The sequence below is a fragment of the Boleophthalmus pectinirostris genome, unplaced genomic scaffold, assembly GCF_026225935.1.
Source record: "Boleophthalmus pectinirostris isolate CB_2022bp ecotype Guang Dong unplaced genomic scaffold, ASM2622593v1 HiC_scaffold_1, whole genome shotgun sequence".
In the NCBI taxonomy this organism is placed as follows: domain Eukaryota; kingdom Metazoa; phylum Chordata; class Actinopteri; order Gobiiformes; family Gobiidae; genus Boleophthalmus; species Boleophthalmus pectinirostris.
Window position 1 is genome coordinate 18,753,156 of NW_026570970.1, and position 20,134 is coordinate 18,773,289.

Here is a 20,134-nt window from a genome sequence, read left to right on the forward strand (position 1 = left end):
TACATATTCACTCCATTTCAAAAGACTAATTTACACTTCTTGAAGGTCCACTGTATTGATCTTAAAAAACACACAAACACAAATAAGTGTCAAATATTTTTAACAGACGTGAGACATAAATATAAAAAGTGAAATGTTTTTTGTCTATACAGTAAAATAATTTTGTACAAAACACTTAAAACATAGCTCTGCTTTGACAAGAAAACACAGTAATCAATATGATCGTGTAGCATTGTATGACTCAGTCCATTTGGTGACCTGCTCCGTGACGGACATGGCAACCTTTGAAATCACTGAACGGCGAGAGCAGGTCAGGTAGGAGTGTGTGAAATGACGAGGAGGGAGAGGATGACGCTGCTTCGGGTGACAGCAATCGTGAGTCCTAAAAAAGTGCTCTGACACACAGGGGGCGCTATTACGACTGGCAGCTTTGTCCCGCCTCCTGTTGAAGCACTATCTCATCTTTGCGCAGTGGGAAGGTGTCAATGGTGGTGAACAGCTCCGCCGCCGTGATGGGGAAAGGGTACCGCTGCTTATCCATGCCCTGTTTATCTATGAGGACCATTTGGAACGAGCGCTGGGGTATACGCAGCAGGAGCCTACAACAAACACATGAAGAGGTTTTCTGATGTATGCTATTATAATGTTTCCTCATCATAAACAGACCAAGAGTTTTGTTTTGTTTTATTCATATGTTTAACACACAAACCCTGCATATTTATTTGCTGAGCTGAGTTCTCTCAAACAGAAAACCCTCTTGTGATCTCATGTGGTAATAGAGGAAGTAGAGGTGGGGACATGCAAGTCGTGACTGGGACTCGAGTCACTATTTTTAGGACATGAGACTTGATTTGATAAAATGGACTAAGATTTGGGACTCGACTTGAACTTGAAGGTCAGTGACTTGGGACTTGACTCAGACTTGAGGCCTGAGAAGACTTGAGAAGCACTTTTAAATCTGAATTCTTTCTAGTCTGACTGTAATGATTTGGTCTAAGATCTTGTCAAGACCTTTAAAAAGGAAAAATTTGCATTTCTGCTACTCTGATATACTCTATAAATACTCATATATAAATATACTATGACTTTATAAGTACAGTTTATCTTAGAAGTCATATAAATAGCAAAAATCTAAGCTATATTTGGTACATTGGTGTAAAGACTTGAAATTACTTGAAGCTCAAAGCAGATGACTTGGACTTGCCTGTATTTGACTTGGGACTTGACTTGGATTTGAGATCAAACACTTGAGACTTACTTGAGACTTGCAAAATGACGACTTGGTCCCACCTCTGATAGGAAGTGCTCAACTGTATTGTAAAACCTCACACATCTTAACTACAATAATTTGGATAATTTCAGCCCTGGAATTGCAAATCTCTATTGAACTAAAGGTAAAAAGGTAGTGGTTAACTTGAAAACTACCGCTTCATGATATCACAAGGTGGAACAGAGAATGATCTCATCATTGTTGAAGTAAGTATGTACCTGAGCTGGAGGGCCAGTCCTGGAGTCAGCAATCTGTGTCGGATTCGGCCGATCTGAGCAGGATAAGTGCCCACGATTTCAATCACAGTCACATGCCTCAGGTCCAGACCACACTGTGCAGGCTGTGTACAACATAAACAAAACACAACAACATATGGTCACTTTAATTTACAGTAGGCTGCTCACCAACATGTGAGCATAAGAGAGTGCGTTCGGCTCTAGCAGTTACAGGAGCAAATTTGGAGCCAGTTTCATATTAGGAATAGGAATTTATTTATGGACAAAGTAGCAAAATAAAAACACCAAGATCATGTAGAGCAGGTTAAAAGTGACATTCTAAGTCCAAAATGATGAGGCTCACAGCAGCAGTTACATGACACTTACAGGACAAATTACAACCTACACTGATAACACATCTTTCTTCGCATTGCTCTTTTTATTTGGGGGTCAACAGTTAATCTATACACTTTACTGCGCTCTGATTTAAATGTTTGAGACAGAGACTTAAAGGTGCACTGTTTAACTTTTCTGGTGGAGAGTCTGCCATCTGCTTGTCTCCACTGAGATACTGTTGCTTTGTCTTTCCATTTCAGAAAACATTTCCACAGAGAGAAGCTGCTGATGGACCTAACACCAGAAAAGTGACAGTGCACCTTCAAGACAAAACCTGAGGAACATTATCTTTTTTTTTTATATATAGTTCCCACAGTTTTCTCTTTTTAGTTCCAATAAAAAGACATATCTTTATAGACAATTCTTAGAAGCCCACAGAGATTAATATACTTTAAGCAAAACAGCCATGCAAGGTGAAATGGGTTTACTTTTATAAAAACTAATCAAATAAAGTAGACATTTTATTTCTTATGTAAACCAGCATGAACATGAACAAAGCATCTGGCAGCAGACATTGGTAGTAGGTGGTTTTAAAGCAATTGTGAGTCTAATATTATCATAGGTACATGCTGATCAGTTAATGTAATATTAAAGAGTTTATTGTGTATGCAAAGTAAATGTCTTAATGTTCTATATTACGCAAAATTGACTCTTGTGAGCTTTTAGCCATGTAAGAATAATGTTACCTCATCAAAAACATACCTGGAGTTGTGTTTCGTTTTGGATTATTAGTCTGTCTACACTCCAAAATTATGCTCTTTTTAAACATAGTGGAGCACTTCCTGTATTACCACATGACATCACAAGGTGGAACATAGTGTTTTCTGCCTAAATATGCAGGATTTGTGTGTTTGAATAAAGCAAGCGTAATATGGGCTCTTTAATACGACACACAAAAATTGCACATTGGACTTTTATACTCATATCATCCATCCTTAATTTTGAATCAAAACTATGGCTCACAAAGTCTGACATTTTGCAGCTACTTTAAAACTTTGTGAATGTTGCTTTGTGACCTTTACAGTTTGTGTCGGGTTTTTGATGAAGATAAAACACATTCTATAAATAGCCACTTTAATAGCCTACAGTTTGACAGATTCTTGGGAGCGATCACTCAACTAAAATGTGCGGATTGTGTTGGCAGCGGAGAAGGCCATGCTTTAGAAAGGTCAGAAGAATCAGGAATAAGGACAGGTCCTGACTTAATGGCTTGTGATGAGTCGAGAAAACGTGCTTCCTCAGAATAGCCTGATCAGAGTCACTCTCTCTATCATTTATTCATCGCTTTGACATTTGCCGTTCATCCAACACCCCTCCCCATGTTTTGTGTCACTGCTATGGCCCGCCCCAGCAGCGGAGCCTCTTTGCATCGCACTGTGGGTGATTGACACACAGACACACACGCACATAGACACATACACACACACACACACACACACACACATACACTCACATAAACTCATGCATACACATTAGGGGTGTAACGGTACACAAAAATCACGGTTTGGTAGGTACCTTTGTTTTGAGGTCACGGTTCGGTTCATTTTTGGTACAGTATGGGAACAAAATGCTAAATCATTTGTTTGTTGTTTATTTCTGTGTTAATTAAACCAACAATTGTTTTAACATTATACAAATGGGAAAATAAAATAAATGCAAATTGCTGCTTGGTAATACTAATAAGTTAAATAAAAATATTCTCAAATAAGCAACAATTGCTTGAAATATTGTAAAAATAAATTCCTTGTAAACAGTAAACAAAACTTTTCAAAAAGTAAAGTGTAGCACTAACAGTTCCAGCATGAAGTTTCACTCAATCTTCATATTTTTGGCCAGAAAAAACAACTTGTCCACATTGTCTGCAGTAAGTGCAGATCTGCTGCAGTTACAGTGTCCCCAACGGTTAAAAATACCCTTTCACTAAGGACAGAGGTCGCGGGAATGAGGGGAGTATGGGGGCAAAAAGTGAGGACCATGGGGTGACGACCGTAGTTATGCGAGGCTTCATGTGGTTCGGAAAGGCGTAGTCAAGGAGGAGGGGCAATTGTTGTTAAGCCTTAACTATAAAGCGCTGCGGGAAACACTGCCACCCCAATCACGGATGAGTTCCCTTGTGAATATTAAAGAGCAGAGTCTCCGTGTAGCTGCACATGTAGTGGCAGAATGTAAACACACACAAATTGCGCATAATCATCATGCACAGCCGCGCACCGAACTGAAGTCCTGTACTGAAACGGTTCAGCACAAATACATGTACCGTTACACCTCTAATGCACATACATAAACACACTTTACACACGCATACAGGCACACACACACACGCAAACATGCACACACGTGCACTTACACACACACACACATGTTGGGAGTCATGTCTCACCTGTAGGTTAGTCATCTGGAAGCGATAGTTATGATTGGCCGCTGTCGGGGCTGAGACAATGAGCAGACGCCTCTTTTCATAAAACTGGTCCAGGAGAGCTGCCGCCGAGCGCACGCCCACATTTATGTTCATGGCTGAGAAAAAATTGTTAAAAGTTAAAAAGTTAAAGGTGACAAGAAAATTTAAAAAAGAAAATTGTAACTTAAATTTTTTAAATGTTACTATTTTAATTTATACTATCCCAAAGTTTCACAATATAAAATATATTCTTTTTGAGATTACAGTAGACACTGTATTTTATTTATTTTATTTTATTTTTTTATGTACTATGATAAGATTTGAGCTGTACAGGGTTGAATCAATAACTTCTATGACTCAGAGTAGCTACTTAAGTGTTGCATTTTTTGCAAGTGGCAAGGCAAGGCAAGGCAAGTCTATTTGTATAGCACAATTCGTACACAAAGTAATTCAAAGTGCTTTACAGAATAAGAAATACATTAAAATCATAATAAAAACAAATCAAAACAAATAATCATGAAGATTAAAATTAAAAAAAGAGAGACATAAATTGGAGAGAAGAGTGCGGAATGAAAACCTTTCAGTTATATGCACAGTTAAACAGAAATGTTTTGAGCCTGGATTTAAACAGCGTTTAGTGTTGCATTCTCATTTAACAATATTGTATATTTCGAATATATTTTATTTAATATTTTATAACCAAACCCTCAAATTACCCACTTTTTGCTTTGTCAAAAATATTTAGTTTTTTCTTTTCTTTGCTGCATAATTCCATAGATCTTACTTCATACTGTATATTTGATGTTTTCTGGATAGTATAGTATAGTATAGTATAGTATAGTATAGTATAGTATAGTGGCCAGGTTAGTACTTGGATGGGAGACCGGTGGGAATTCCAGGTGCCAGAGTGGGGCGCCAGTCACAAAAACTGTCATTGTGTTCTTAGGCAAGACACTTCACCCACATTGCCTAGTATGAAAATGGTGTGTGTGTGAGTCATGGTGGTGGTCGAAGGGCCTGATGGCGCAGATTGGCAGCCACGCTTACATCAGTCTGCCCCCGGGCAGCTGTGGCTATAGTAGCTTACCTTCACTGGGTATGGAGTGAATGAAAAATGCTCTGTAAAGCATCTTTGTGACATATGCCTGTGAAAAGCACTATATAAATAAAAAACTTACTTAGTAAACATATTGAAAAAAATCAGGGGTGAGTCCAAACTTTTGACTGTTAGTATAAATATAGAATAAGTGGGACGTTTTCATCTATTTGGCACTAACTCATTTCAAATTCAGAAAAGTTTCCAGGAAATCAAGCGTACTGAGTAGAGAGTGGTTTGCAAAGTGCTTGGGGTCTGTTCTTAAAGTTCCTCCAAAGTTTATAGTGTGTGCAGGGGTGGTACAAATCAATAGAGCATTGTGTTGGAGGCATTTTCGCTGCTGTGGGCTTGTTTTGGGTATACGTACGTGTGCAGGTGGTATCAGAGCCAGACCAGGTCAGCCCATACTGACAGACCCGGGCCACGCTGCCATGAAGATCAAACCCCCCCATACATTTGAATTCACAGCTGGCTCCATAGTTGTCCTTGTCACTGTCACATTTCATGTATCCGTTGTCTGGAGGAAACAGTGGACTGCACCGGCGAACTGCCAAAAAACAAACCAGCCGGAAAAGAGGAAAAACTGTGAGTCTGGATGAGAAAAATAAATGATCTCAACTGTAAATATTGCAAGATCATATTTAATATTGTATGAGTCTATTGCTGATATTTTGAAGAAGCCCGGACCAGCAGAAGAATAAAGAGAGAAACGACAGAATGCAGCCAGTGTTGAATCATATCACAGACTGTTGTTGGGTTTTCATTTTGAAATCACTACAGCTGATAATGTAAAATAATAGATTTAATACTGCTCTTTATTAGTGTATTGACTGAACATAGATATGGAAAAAAATATAGATATATCATGTTAAGTAACGTTAATCGTATTAATTGAGATTGAAATGTTTTATTCATACTGCCATTTGGCTTTTAAATTCTATATCGATGTGGTGTCTTTATTGGCTCCTCAGAGCTGTTCAGAATCACTCCAAGTGTTGAATGTTTTTTTCTGCTTAAACTAATTGCTTCTGGTGGGAATAATATAGCTGTCTGAATCTGAATCAAAATCTATTCAAACAAATAAATACAAAATTTATTGCATACTTGTACATCTTGTGCCAGAAGCTGCAAATATTAGACTGTATATTTTGTCCTTACTTTTTGTTGTGATGACAAATAAACAGAAGTGACATTGCAGACACCAGAAACACTGAATAAAGCAGGATCCTGGTGCATTACCTCTCACTCTGACAGTGAAGCGACAGGTGCCTTTGTTCCCTGCTCGATCAAACACAGTGTAGGACATTTTGTGGAGTCCTTCTGGGAAGTCTGACTTTGGAGGCCTTCCCTTTAACTCCACACTGCAGGAACAAAGAGGTCAATGTTTTAATGAAGACGGGCACAATATGAGACTAAAGGGGCATAATATGGGACAAGACTAAAGAACGCTGACTCTGTCAAGACGCCATCTGCAGTGTCCATGCCCTCCGGTGTGTCCCAGGACACCCGCGCCGTCAGCTTTCCAGGTTCTGCCCACTTGTCCTTTATGGTGGGGCATTTGATTTTTGGAGCATCAATATCTGCAAAAAAGTATGTAAGCAGCTTTAAAACTGATATTTGTTTTTTATTTTTTAAATACAACATTGCTTTTAATTTGTTTGACTTTCTACTACTTAGTACTTGTATAGAGATAGCATTTTATGAATGACTAGGGATGAAATAGAATTCGGATTAGCCTATATTTTTCCCATAACTATAATTACAGCAGAAAACCTCTTATTAAGAAAAGTGCTCTCCTCTGTGGTAGGCAGTAGTTATTCAGTAGACAAGCCTTGAGCAGATAATAAAGCCGGTTTACATAAGTATGATGTGTAGCACTAAATGTGAGAGATTAGAGTTATGTCTCACCCACACATGTAGGCGCCCCAGAGCTCCACATCTTGGTGTGCTGACAGGTCGTTATCTTCTGTCCCTTCAGGGTGAATCCAGGGGCACAGAAAAACTCACAGCGAGAGTTGAAGTAAGAGCCTCCTGAACATTTGTAGCCACCATTGGCAGGCATCTCCAGCTTTGGACATCGGACCTCTGTTTAGAGAATATACAAGATAACAGAGAGTGGGAATACTGGATGACACGTTTTGTCACCCTTACTGAAATTATACTGTTTATTTATAGTGTTAAGAACTGTGTGTCTTCTGGTGCTACATAAACAGATACAGCGGAGCACTTATACTACATGATTACATAAACAAAGCTGCACAACAAGGTCTAAGTCTAAGATACAAAGAAGGGTGCTGAGTTTACCACTGCAGGCGTAGTTTGCAGACCAGTGTTTGTCGGCCATGCAGACCACCTCTGGGCTCATCACCTCGTATCCTCTCTTACAGTGGATCTTACAGCGAGTGCCCATCACATTCTTGTAATGTTCTCCTCGAGGGGTCCGGCAGCGCACATCGCCATGTTTCACCTTGATCGGGGCACACCACGGCGTCCCTACAATCCAAATCAACACAGTTCAATCGCGCCATACTGGGATTTTAACATTTGCCTATCTACAGAAATATTTACTTTAACTCCGCTGTGGTGAAATCTATCCACAGTCCACTGTTTATTATCCCGTAATAATAAAATATCATGAAAGCGAATTAGTCATTTTAAGTGCAAGACAGAAAGAAATCAAGTGCTGTTTTAAAGGTGCACTATGTAACTTTTCTGGTAAGAGTCCAGCACCTGGTTGTGTCCATGGAGATATGCTAGGGAGATTACTTTCACTAGAATGTACCACAGTATGGCATTAAACTTGCTTATTATTTAATTAAAGGTGTTTTTTACAACATAACAATATGTTGAAAAAAATATGCAATCTACTATACTGCTTGACAATGGAAAAATGCAGTAATTGTGTATTTTGTCAAAATTGAGCTAAGATCAAAAAACAGCTCCGTATCACCTGTTTTATTTGGTGACAAAGTGTAATAGCTCAACTCTGACTGAAATGGGACAAAATGGAGACTTGACACTTTTGCAATTTCTTGTTCAACACATAAATAGACCACTCATATTCTGTACTTCAGCTGTACACTCATAGCCTGATTCATCAGCCAGCTTCACTTCGTGGAAACCGCCTAACCAGCATTAGGATTTATTTGCTTGACGGCAGACGGGTACCTTTTTTTTTTTTATTTAACCAATCGCTGCAATTTGGTCGTGACATGCACCGCTAACAGGGCTAACTGGTATAATAAGCTTTTCCCAAATCCTGCAGGAAGAAGGGTAATAACTTGCAAACTGTCTAGTGTATTGCAATTCCTGACCTATTCGCTGAAGAGAAAGGAAATTGAGAGGAGGCAATAGGTGGTGCCAGCTTGGCTAGTACAATCAGGGGTCAAAGGTAAAATAAACGGCGATGGTTGTGACTGATAAGTATTAACTCATCATAGAGTAACACATGAACACACTATCATTAATATAAATCTGACATACACAGAGTCACCTGTAAATTAGTATGTCGCTTGTCTCTGAAATAGATAAGTTTAATGCCATACTGTAAAAATTTCACGAAAAGCAACATCTCCATGGTAACAGAGCCTCCACCCAGAAAGGTACACAGTGCACCTTTAACAATCAGTATTATAATAAATTATGGTAGTTTCTACAGTTACAGAAAACATGCAGCTATTTACATTTGCTACTTTTGCAACAGTATTCAGCCTGTTGACTCTTACTTACCTGAACAGAAACTACAAAAACTCTACAGAAGTCTTTACTTTGTGATGTAAAAATCCACCAATCTTCTAATTAGGGGCAGATGTGGTGGATTTTATTACCTTATCTGTCATCACAATCCAACTGGGGCTCTCACAGCACAGAGGCAGCCTCGCTAAAAGACGATTTGAAGCAATTATGTGTCTGTCTGTGCACAAAAATATCTGCAGAGCTATTCACAAATATATTAATTGTAATTTTAGTCATTTGAATGTTGTGAATAGGGTGAAGTATTCCTAATATAATCTATATCTTAGTTTCAACTGTTTCCTCCTTCATAATCACAAACATAAACTCATTAATGAACTGGTTTGCACATAATATGGGGTCTGGTCAGTCGCCCAAGGGAACTGGGAATCAAACTGCTAACTAAGCCAGGAAATAAAACTGAACACTAAGATTATTATACGTTGTGTTGCTATAAAATATAATTCAAAAGTTCAAATGGTGCAGAGTCATGCCTTTTCTTCACTTTTAAACAGCCAAAAATGCCTGAAGAGTCATTTTTACAGTGCATTGGAAATCAAAATCTCTGCCTCCTGCCCTCTGGACCTGTGCACATACAGGAGTACAGTTGGAGTCACTAATTTCCAGTTGGAATAAATATCTGTTCTCATTACACAACGTCCCTGACTGCCTCTTCCCTGCTGCATGTGAGTTTATATTGGCAGAGGCCCCATAACCACAGAATACGAGAAAATACATTTGAGCCTTAGCACAAGACAAGAGTGTGGTTTGGCTCTGAGAGGAAAGTTCCACATTCAAATGACCTGGATTCAGAGGCTGGGAGAAACTTTGACGTAACTGTGTCGTCTAAAGGACCATCACTTTTCTTATGTGGACACACTGTAGGGTGACTAAACTTCACAGACGCTATTTATACCAGATATACGCAGATAGTCTTATACAGTGTTGAGTCTTTGAACTACAAATCATTTATGTTAAAGGGCCTATACTGAGATATTTTCTGATCTATGTTATAATGTTGTTTCTTCATCAAAAACATACCTGGAGATGTGTTTTGTTCAGCATATTTAGGCTAGAGTTTTTCTGTCCAATGTAATACAGTTTTTTATGTGTTTTTACACTCCTTTCACCTTCACTAGAATCATTTGGATAATTATAGCACTCGAATTGCCCATCTCTACTGAACCAAATTTAAAATGTGCTTGTGAAAACTATCAATACATGACATTACAAAGGTGAACAGAGCATTTTGAGCTTTGGAAATGTAGACAGACTAATAAAGGAATGCTCAAATGTGTGAATGAAACAAAATACAATTCCAGGTATGTTTTGATGAAATAACAACATTATGACATGGCTTAAAGCTCATAAGAGTCAATTTTGTGTAATACAGGACCTTTAATAATAGTCCCATTTCATTCTCTGGTGTAAAAAGCCTGATCATTGAAAAATTACAAGACACATTACAAATTATAATTTAACTAAGCAGAGAGATATAGAGAGAATAATAATTACTTTGGAGATCATAAAGAACAGATGGCAGTGTGTTATTTTTATCAATGAACACACTAATAAAGCTAATGTTTCAGATCTAATCATCTTTTCTTTGAAGCTCCTGGCAAGAACTTTAATTACATGGACTTGTATTAATCACAGACAAAACCACTTATAAACCTCTTACTTTGAGTGAATGTGTGCGCATGCATGTTTTACCTTTATATCTGCGTGAATAGAAATCTTCGTCATCTCCATAAGGGTACTGTCCCGAACCTGGGCGCAAAAGAAAGAAGAGACTAATTTGGCCAAGAGAGCCACATCTAAGTCCTTGAGCAATGTTTGTAAACAAAACATTGTTCTGTTATTTAAAGGGCCTATATTACGCTATTTTCTGATCTATGTTATAATGTTGTATGTTATACCTGGAGTTGTGTTTTGTTTCATTCACACATGTTAAACACAAAATCCTGCATATTTAGGCTGAACAAAAGAAGCTGTTAACTTGAAAACTACATCACAGACTAATACTCAAACATGTGTGAATGAAACAAAACATAACTCTGGGTGTATGTTATTAAGTTCTTTTTTCAGACCAAGAGTTTGTTTTCATACCTGACAGATTTATACAGGTCTGGCGCTGTCTTCCTACCGGTGGAGGCAGGATGGCAGCGCCATCTGCAGTCCAACTTCCTCAGGACAGTATCCCAGGTGTGTGAGAGTAAAAAAGCCTGCTCGTCCCGGTTTATAGTCCCATGGGCCTTTTTTACTCTCACACACCTGGGATACTGTCCTGAGGAAATCGGACTGCAGATGGCGCTGTCATTCTGCCTCCACCAGTAGGAAGACAGCACCAAAACCTGTTTAAATCAGCAAAATCACATGACCACTCTGAGGAAAACCGCTAGTGAGCATTCAAAACTGTCAAGTATGAAAACAAACTCTTGGTCTGAAAAAAGAACCTAATAACATAAATTACCGGAAGACCAAATGCACCTCATAACTCTGGATATGTTTCTGATGACGTAACATTATAACATGACTTAACGGTCAGAAGAGTCAGTTTTGCGTAATATTGGAACTTTAAACGGAAAGGAGGGAAAATTGGGGATCTTTTGGAAAAGGTATGTGATACAGATATACCAACAATCCTCATTTTCCAGTTTGTGGTTTGACCCTTGTTGCTGTCTGAATTTTTTTTTTTTCAAGAACAGCTCTCATGAATAATACTTACCACAGATAGCTGGCGGTCAGGTTGTAAATAAAACCTGAACACCTCTGTCAAGCAGTGAAACGTGCATTTAACAGACCTGAGGTGAGTCATAAACTGAATGTAGCAGCATGTAAGACACAAGACAAGACTCAGGAGTTAGGACTGAAGTGTCTAGTTCTGATTTGTTTAGCTGTGCATATAACTGGAAGGCTTTTATTACATACTCTCGTCTCTATGATGATGATTTATGTTTTGATTTGTTTGTGTTATGATTTTAATGTCTTTCTTATTCTGTAAAGCACTTTGAATTACTTTGTGTACAAATTGTGCTATACAAATAAACTTGCCTTGCCTAGTTTAGTCCAACTATTCTGGCTGAAGTGAACTCCAATTTTGGTCTATTTGTTAGTAGACTTGTCATTATAGATACTAAAACTATGTATTGCAGTTCATGTTTTTTATTCATACTGTTAAAATACATTATTGGAAATAATTCTGCTTTATGGTTTGGTTTCAATATTATCATTATTGTCTGTATTTAGTTTAGAAATATATCCCCCTTCAAAATGTGTTCTCGTGACAGGCCTATTTGTTAGTTAATATTAGGCTAGTTGAAATTTTGTATTGTTTATATACTGGTTATATACATAAGAAGAAGGCAGGAGACAAATGATACATTCTCAAATTAGAGGTGGAATCCTGGAAAAGAGGTCCAAAAAAAAGGATGCTGCAGCAAAAGACACAACTTCATGCCATCATTCAGAAACCCAAAACAGTGTAACAAGTTGTTTGCTAGGAGTTTTTAAAAAAAAGACAACAATGACCAGAACAAAAGGACATCCCATCAGTGGTGGAAGTTCAGAGAAGCCTGAAGTTCACCTGAGAAAGAAGGGTCTGAATGAGCAAGCTTTGGAGCTGCAAGATGTAATAAAACCAAGCAGAGACCATAGAGCAAAATGTGGACAGGAAAAGGGAGAAGCTAAATCCTCAGAATATTATTGGAAATCTCAAAGCGGTTGTGCAAGAGAAGAAGATCAAGCATAAGCCACCATGAAGTAGGTGGAGCAGAAACCACAACTTCCACTTGTCATCTGCATTTCAAAATTAAAGCCTAAAAACTGATGCAAACATGCTGAGCCTTAAAGGGCCCATATTTTCTGATTTATGGTATAATGTTTCTTCAAAAACATATCTGGAATTGTGTTTTGTTTCATTCACACGTTTGACACACAAATATTGCAAGGGTAGGCTCAGTTCTTCTCTCAGACAGAAAATACCCTGTTCCCTCAGGGTGACATGTGATGTCATGTGGTAATACATGAGAATCATTTGGCTGCTTTCAGACCTGGAATTTACAATCTCTACTGAAGTAAAGGTAAAAGGCAGCCTCCTTCTTCATGACATCACAAAGTGAAACAGTGCATTTTGAGCTATGGGGATCTGGACAGACTAATAATAAATAGGGGTGTAATGTTATCCAAGTCTCATGATATGATATCGTCATGGCATGAACCTCACTGTACTATATTTAATGCGATATCGTGAGAAAACTCATGATTAGAGATGTAACAATATCCAAATCTCTCAGTATGATATTTTCACAATATTCATCTCACAGTACGATATTTATTGCGATATTTTTTGGAGGCTAACAAAACTGTTAATATGCTACTTTTTCCTCTTAAGATGCCTTGACAAGACTTAATCCAAGAACGAAGACTTAAAAGTGCTTAGAACTGTTATTTCTTCATGTATCCAACACTGAAATGGAGCAAAGGATCATGCTCTATGTAGTTCTCTCTGTCTTTTTTTAGCTATTGCTGCACCATAACTCTCAAGTTAAGCAAAGAGACTTGTAATTTGATATATATTATGATGGTCCACGATATTATTGTGAGAACTTTGATGATATGATATCATGATATTTCGATTATCGTTACATCCCTAATAATAAAGGATTACTCAAACATGTATGAATGACACAAAACACAACTCCAGGTATATTTTTGATGAGGAAACACTATTCTAACATGGTTTAACAAGAGTCAGTTTTACATAATATAGGACCTGTAATCTTTTTCTCTTTAAGATTATGCCCCTTGTGAGAAATATGTCATATTTCTTCTTAATTTGCCACCAGTCGACAGCTAACAATACATTAGATAGCTGTCAAGAGCAAATTATTTTACTATAAATAATGCATTAATCACAAACATGTTTCAAAGATATTCATTGTTTCATGTCTAATCGTGTCTGGTCTTGTACTTATAGACCCATTATCATGCCTTGAATAATCTTTTGTCCTGGCCCACCACTCTATTAGCCCTATTTAGTCCTGGTTTAAAATTTTTACTAAGATTTACATTTGAAAATAAGACATTAGCCAAAATAGGGGAGGGGTCTTTGCCTGAGCCCCCCTGAGCCTCAGAGTGAATGTGTCCAGTGTTCAGGATCCACAAGGAAGGACTGTTTTCCTCATTGAGAAGCTTCATATTTCCACAGCATGTTGGTCAGTGAACGTGATACAGCCCATCTCATTCCTCCTTCTGTTTTTCCATCAGTTCAATTGAGGCAGTCTGGATCCAAATCTATATTGACAGTCATTCAACACCAGCATAGCCACAACAGCAGTGGGTGGTTTCGTCAGTCTGATCACACAGCACACCTCGAGTGGAGAGAGACACGCACTGAGTCACTTCTCCAGTCTAATGGGGAAACTTAAGTGTCTGCTTCTTAATTGGATGTTAGAGACAGAGAAAGGTATGTGAATGTAATTACAGACATCCTCCCTAAATGTAGCTCTATAATAACTTTGCCACTAAAGATTGACACCTATATGCATAATGTATCCTAGAGTATCTTTTTGATATTGTTGTTGTAAATGTAGCCCTGTCACAATAATTTTTTTTAAAGTATTTCATTATATTGCTGAAGAAAATATAAACAATATTGAAACAAATTTATGTCACTGACACAATAGCCATAAAATAGCATTTCCTATCCCCAAATAACTATAGTATATGTAATGAAAAATGAAATGCTAATGAACATGAGCTGCAATAAATATATGAAACACTTTATGAGTCATAGAAGATATTTATTCAGCCCTCTACAGCTTAAATTAGTTTACAGAAAAATTACAAAAAGTTCTGCGCTAGTACAAAGAAATAGTCCCAATGATAAATAATTACCTCCAAAAATAATTGTTCCATCTGTCATGTATTGAACGATAAGTCAATACAGTAATTATCACGAGAGGACTATTCATAGTTATTATAACTATCTGAATTAATGTTACAATTTGTTCATTATATATTTACGATATCCATGAAATATTAACTTCTTCCAATAAACCTGTCAGTGTGATGTAAGAAGTGAAGCCAGCGTCTATTGCAAATGTTTTTGCACTTCAAAGACAAAGTGTCAAACTCTGATCTGGTGATGAAGCAGCTGCAAGACAAACTCCAGGAATTTAAAAGAGAGTGAAAACAAGGAGGGTGTGCAGTAATGATATCATGATTTTTTTGGAGTCAAGTCACGATTTCAGTGTTACTTAGTACCTAATGATAATTCAATTACCCAGTGCAGTGCAGTTTTCTCTATGGCGATTAGCAGTTTAAATTAATTAAAATGTGTTAAAGGTGCACTGAGGAACTTTTCGGGTGTAGGGTCTGTCACCTATACTTCATATCATTACCTTTGCCTAGAATCTTTAACAGTATATCTTCATGGAGACACCAGGCCATGTTACATATCAGATCTGTGGAGAGGCTACCCCACACAGATTTTCAAGGTATTTTTTTTAGCAATTGAACCACCTGTGTTTGAATAAATGCTACATGGATAGATTTAATACCACACTGTGAAACACTGCAGGCAAAGACATACTATCTCAGTGAAGACTTGTGGCAAACCCCCACCAGAAGGTTACACAATGCATCTTTAAGGGCAACAGCATTCGTCTCTCTTAGACTTGACATACAGTAATCCCTCTAAATAAGTGATGACTACAGAGTTTATTCCTAAATTCACAACACTTGACTTTTCCACTTAAGGAAATAATACTCAGACATGGAAAAGAAATTAGAAAAAAGCTTGTGTAAAGCTATATTTTTGCATAATAGCCTATATTAAAGGTTAAATGGGTATCTTTATTCTGACCATGTTGGGGAAAAAGGACAGTGGAGCTTTTAACTGTGGGACTGCACCACAGTTAAAAGCTTAACTTAACTTAAAGGTTGTATAGAGGATTTTTTCTGCAAGAGAGCCACAATTAGAAAAAGCCTCTAAGAACTGCTGCATAGTTACCTTAGAAAAGTAGGGAGTTTGATTGACAACCTAACAGCCAATAGAAAATGAGGCAGCCTCGTTTTCTATTGGCTGATGTTTATCTGGCCTCAACATGTCCACAGTTGATAGATTTTCTTTCTTTTTTTTTTTGGTCATCATAATTATAAAGCTGCTGCGTCTCTGTAATGGTATTTTAAACTTTCATTGACAATTTGAAACAAATAAAAAAATCCTCCATACAACCTTTAACACAATTTAAACAGCTGTCATAAACATGAAGTGTGTTATAATAATAAACTGCTGTCTGTGTTCATTTAACCCTAACCCTAACCCTATTTAAGATATAAATGTTTGTTTTATTTTACATGTAGTGGTTTCCCCTGAAGTAATTTATTATTGTACTTAATTGAGTGGCTGTAGCTCGCGGTGCCCTTTCCAGGATTGTCAGCAGTATCACTGAAGAATCCTGGAAACTGTGATCAGGCTTTAAAACTAGAGCTGTCTCTGTCTGGTTCCTATAACATCTAAGGATTTCACTCCAGGGCTCCACCACTCATGCACACACACAAGGACTAAATGAGGTCTGTCACTAGTAGAACAAACATGGCACAGTTCTGTTAAATAAACTCTGTGCACCAGCCTCTATATCTGTCAGCTCCACACTCTTTTAACTGTGTAAATCTGCTGCCCCGATCTTCATGTTTCAGCCTGTATCATCACACAGCAGCAAACCAAGGACAGGCTCATAGCCACAGCACTTGGCCAAAACACACATACATGATGCAGCTTTGAAGTTTCTGAGCTCTGGTGTGCTTACAACAAGCCTCTGAAGTTAGAACTATTCTGTTTGCATTACACATTGCACAACACTTGTGTAGCTTCTGTATCTCTGTGAGATATAAGTTTGTAAACATTACATCTGAACATGGTAGGCTCTTTGTCCATATCATGCAACTGCATATTTTACTAAGTGTTACTTCAGATTGGGGTAGGAATAAAATATGTTGGGGTTGGGCTAATTATCTAGTGTGCCAGTCATTTAGAAGTCTAAAATATTAGTGAAAAGCTTACAAATCCATCTCATCAAAAAGTTCCAGTGTCTTACAATACACTACTGTAAAAGCATGCTGCATGTTACTAGGTTACTGTAAAAGCCAAGTTTTACAACAAGGAGCTGAACCCACAAATAGTCAGGGAGACACTAAAAGCCCAAAGATATTATCATGCTAAGAGATGATAACACACTGGAGACTAAAGTCTAGGGTCACAAGACGATAAAAAACAGATTTCCTTAAAGGGAAAATGTGTAAAAAGGACCAGCGAAGTGAACAATGCTTGAGCTCTGTGCAGGACTGAAGAAATGTCCCCCAGATGCACACTGCACTCCTCCGGTCTCAGCCCTCCACGTAAACAGCGGTTCACAGAGAAATAACTGCGCGACCACAACAAGCCTCCAAAACCGCGTGAACACGACCTAATAATCCAGTCACCACAAAAAGCTGAATGTAAAAACCCAGAAAATAACGTTTACAGCTGGATTACTACTATAGTGAATGGAGACCCGGTGATGATGCAAGCAGAGTGAAAGTATTCCCAAAGTGAGTAGTGCTGTCCTACCTTCATACCCCGCACACAGGCAGAGGTGGAGGGCTAGGATGATTACGGGCCACATGTCCACGGAGCTGCGGGGAGGACGGTCTGCCTCTGAAGAGCCCACTGTAGGAAAACTTCCAGCGCATTCCTGCTGCTCCAAGGCCCGCCTCTCGATCAGGAACAACGGAGGCTTCTCCTCCCGCCGCCAGGCTCCACCGGCGTGGGGCTCAGACAGGAGAGGTGCCAAACTCAGGCTATAATCATAAACACAAGCTGTCGCCTCGTGTTGGCTACCGTGCAATTTGGATGAACTTGACTTGTCTCAAGTGGGCGCACAAAGTTAATTAAAATGTCCAACAAAAGGATTTCAATTCAATGGAGCTACATGACTTGTTTCTATCTATGCCATTGCATTCATAAAGCAATAAAAGGTTGTGTGATCTAATTCTAGATAGTCTAAATACAAACCGACATGTAGCCCAATAGAAACAACAGGGTAAATCAGCCTAAGCCATTCAAAATAATCAGCTTCCTCTCGTCCTGAGGGTTACAATTACCAATGCTTTTTATGTGGGCTAGAATTACCATTCTGATGAGTCCCTATCTGAACTTAAGAGCAATAAGGCCTTCACCTGATTCATGAGATTTACATAGGCCTGTCTCATAAAGATTATTTACAGCAGGAACTTCATCTCATGTGAAATTCTGCTGAATATATTTAGGCATATGCAGCCAATTTGCTCTAGTTCACTGTTTTTGTAATTGTGTGCATAATAGGCTACAGTTTGTCTTGTTTCACAGACTGGAGCAAATAGTCCTTCGATAATAGGCGATGTTGTTGCTGTTGCCAGTAAAGGTTCAGAAATCACAGCGATTTTACCAAGAGTTTTGAACTGAATAAATGGGATTCGTGAGTGTCATTTTATACACCACAGAACAGAGGTGGAACAAATCAACGTTCACAACTATGACTCAGCCCCAGCTTTTACAGACATCACTGCACAGGGGATGACATGATCTGTTTTAGATTAGAAATACTGCACACATGGCTTTCCCTAGCAACATCTTGTAATGTACGATTAAAGTACGACACATTTCTTTTGGTTTTGAAACTGCCAAATCTCCCCGAAGACTTCATTCTGAAACATCTGGGAGAAAAAAAGTTAATCTTTCATGTTGTTTTTGTATTTTGAATTTAGAGATCAAACACTAACCCAGCTACCAGTCTTCATACACACAAAGAATTAAACAAAAAGTGTTGGATTTATTGGAAATATCAAGTAGAAACATTAAGTAGTTTTTGTCAAATAATCGTATGCAAGGGCTTTTGTATGTGGAGGGTATGCATGTTTTTCAGTGGATTTTTGAAGGATAATTCTAAATATATATGGCAATTTAACAAATGTAGGATAGTTAAGGGGCTCATATTACACAATTTTTTGATCTGTTATAATGCCGTTTCCTCATCAGAAACATACCTGGAGTTGTGTTTTGTTTCTTTCATACATGTTTAACACACAAACTCTCCATATTTAGGCTGAGTTCTTCTCTCAAACAGAAAACACTCTGTTCCACCGTGTGATGTTGTAACATAAGAAACGCTCCACTGTGTTTTTAAACTCCACACACCTTCACTAGAATCATTTGGATAGTTTCAGCCCTGGACTTGCCAGTCTCTACTGAATTAATGGTAAAAGCTAGCCCTTAATTTGAAAACTACCACCACAAGGGACAGAGCGTTTGGAGTTTTGGAGATGACAGACTAATAATAAAGGATTATTCAAACATGTGTGGATGAAACAAAGCACAACTCCAGGTAACATTTTAACATGGCTAAAATCTCTCAAGACTCATATTTGTGTAATATAGCACCTTTAAGCAATGCAATGTAAAAATGTGCTTGTACCATATCCTTTTATTATAAACAAACCACTGATTTAATATATTCATTATAATAATTTAAAATACTCCATTAAGTGCATGTAATATTGCACTGTTACACATCCATTTAATTAAGAAGTATGCAGCAGTAAGGGTTTTCAGCTAAAGTCAGCCTACATTATTGGGTAGCAGTGCAGTTATGAGGGGGCGAGTTCACACAAGAGGCTCTTGAAGTGTGCCTTGCCCTGACAGGAAACAGGAGAGAGGATTCCCTGAGCTGTAATTACAGTGGAGCTCAGAAGAGTGGACTGTTTCACCTGGTCGAGCCCACGGGTGCCACAAGGTCATGCAGAAGTCTATCCCTGATCGATGTTGTGGACTTGAGCTTAATGTCGCTCTTTCAGGCAGAATCAAGTTGCTGTTGATACTCTGACCATAGCTGAAGTTGAATTTTTAACTTAACTGCTAAAAGTCTCTTGCATAATTTAAATTTTAAAGGTGTTATATTATGCGAAATTGATTCATGTGAGCTTTAAGCCTTGTTATAATGTTGTTA

General features: G+C 38.1%; 1 protein-coding gene across 2 annotated transcripts; it reads right to left on the reverse strand.

Moving 5' to 3' along the window:
• Window positions 1-97: 97 nt before the first annotated feature.
• Window positions 98-17,790, reverse strand: srpx (sushi-repeat containing protein X-linked). Of its 2 annotated transcripts, XM_020939199.2 has the most exons (10): window positions 17,722-17,790; window positions 10,821-10,877; window positions 7,680-7,868; window positions 7,284-7,460; window positions 6,829-6,955; window positions 6,615-6,736; window positions 5,743-5,922; window positions 4,262-4,395; window positions 1,489-1,610; window positions 98-599 (listed from the first exon to the last, which is right to left on the reverse strand). In XM_020939199.2, the coding sequence occupies exons 1-10, from the start codon at window positions 17,774-17,776 to the stop codon at window positions 416-418; spliced, it is 1,347 nt and encodes a 448-aa protein (XP_020794858.1). In that variant the 5' UTR covers window positions 17,777-17,790; the 3' UTR covers window positions 98-415. The 2 variants fall into 2 exon arrangements, with proteins under 2 accessions (XP_020794858.1, XP_055007553.1); XM_055151578.1 differs by lacking the exon at window positions 10,821-10,877 and having other exon boundaries at window positions 17,722-17,776.
• Window positions 17,791-20,134: the final 2,344 nt, after the last annotated feature.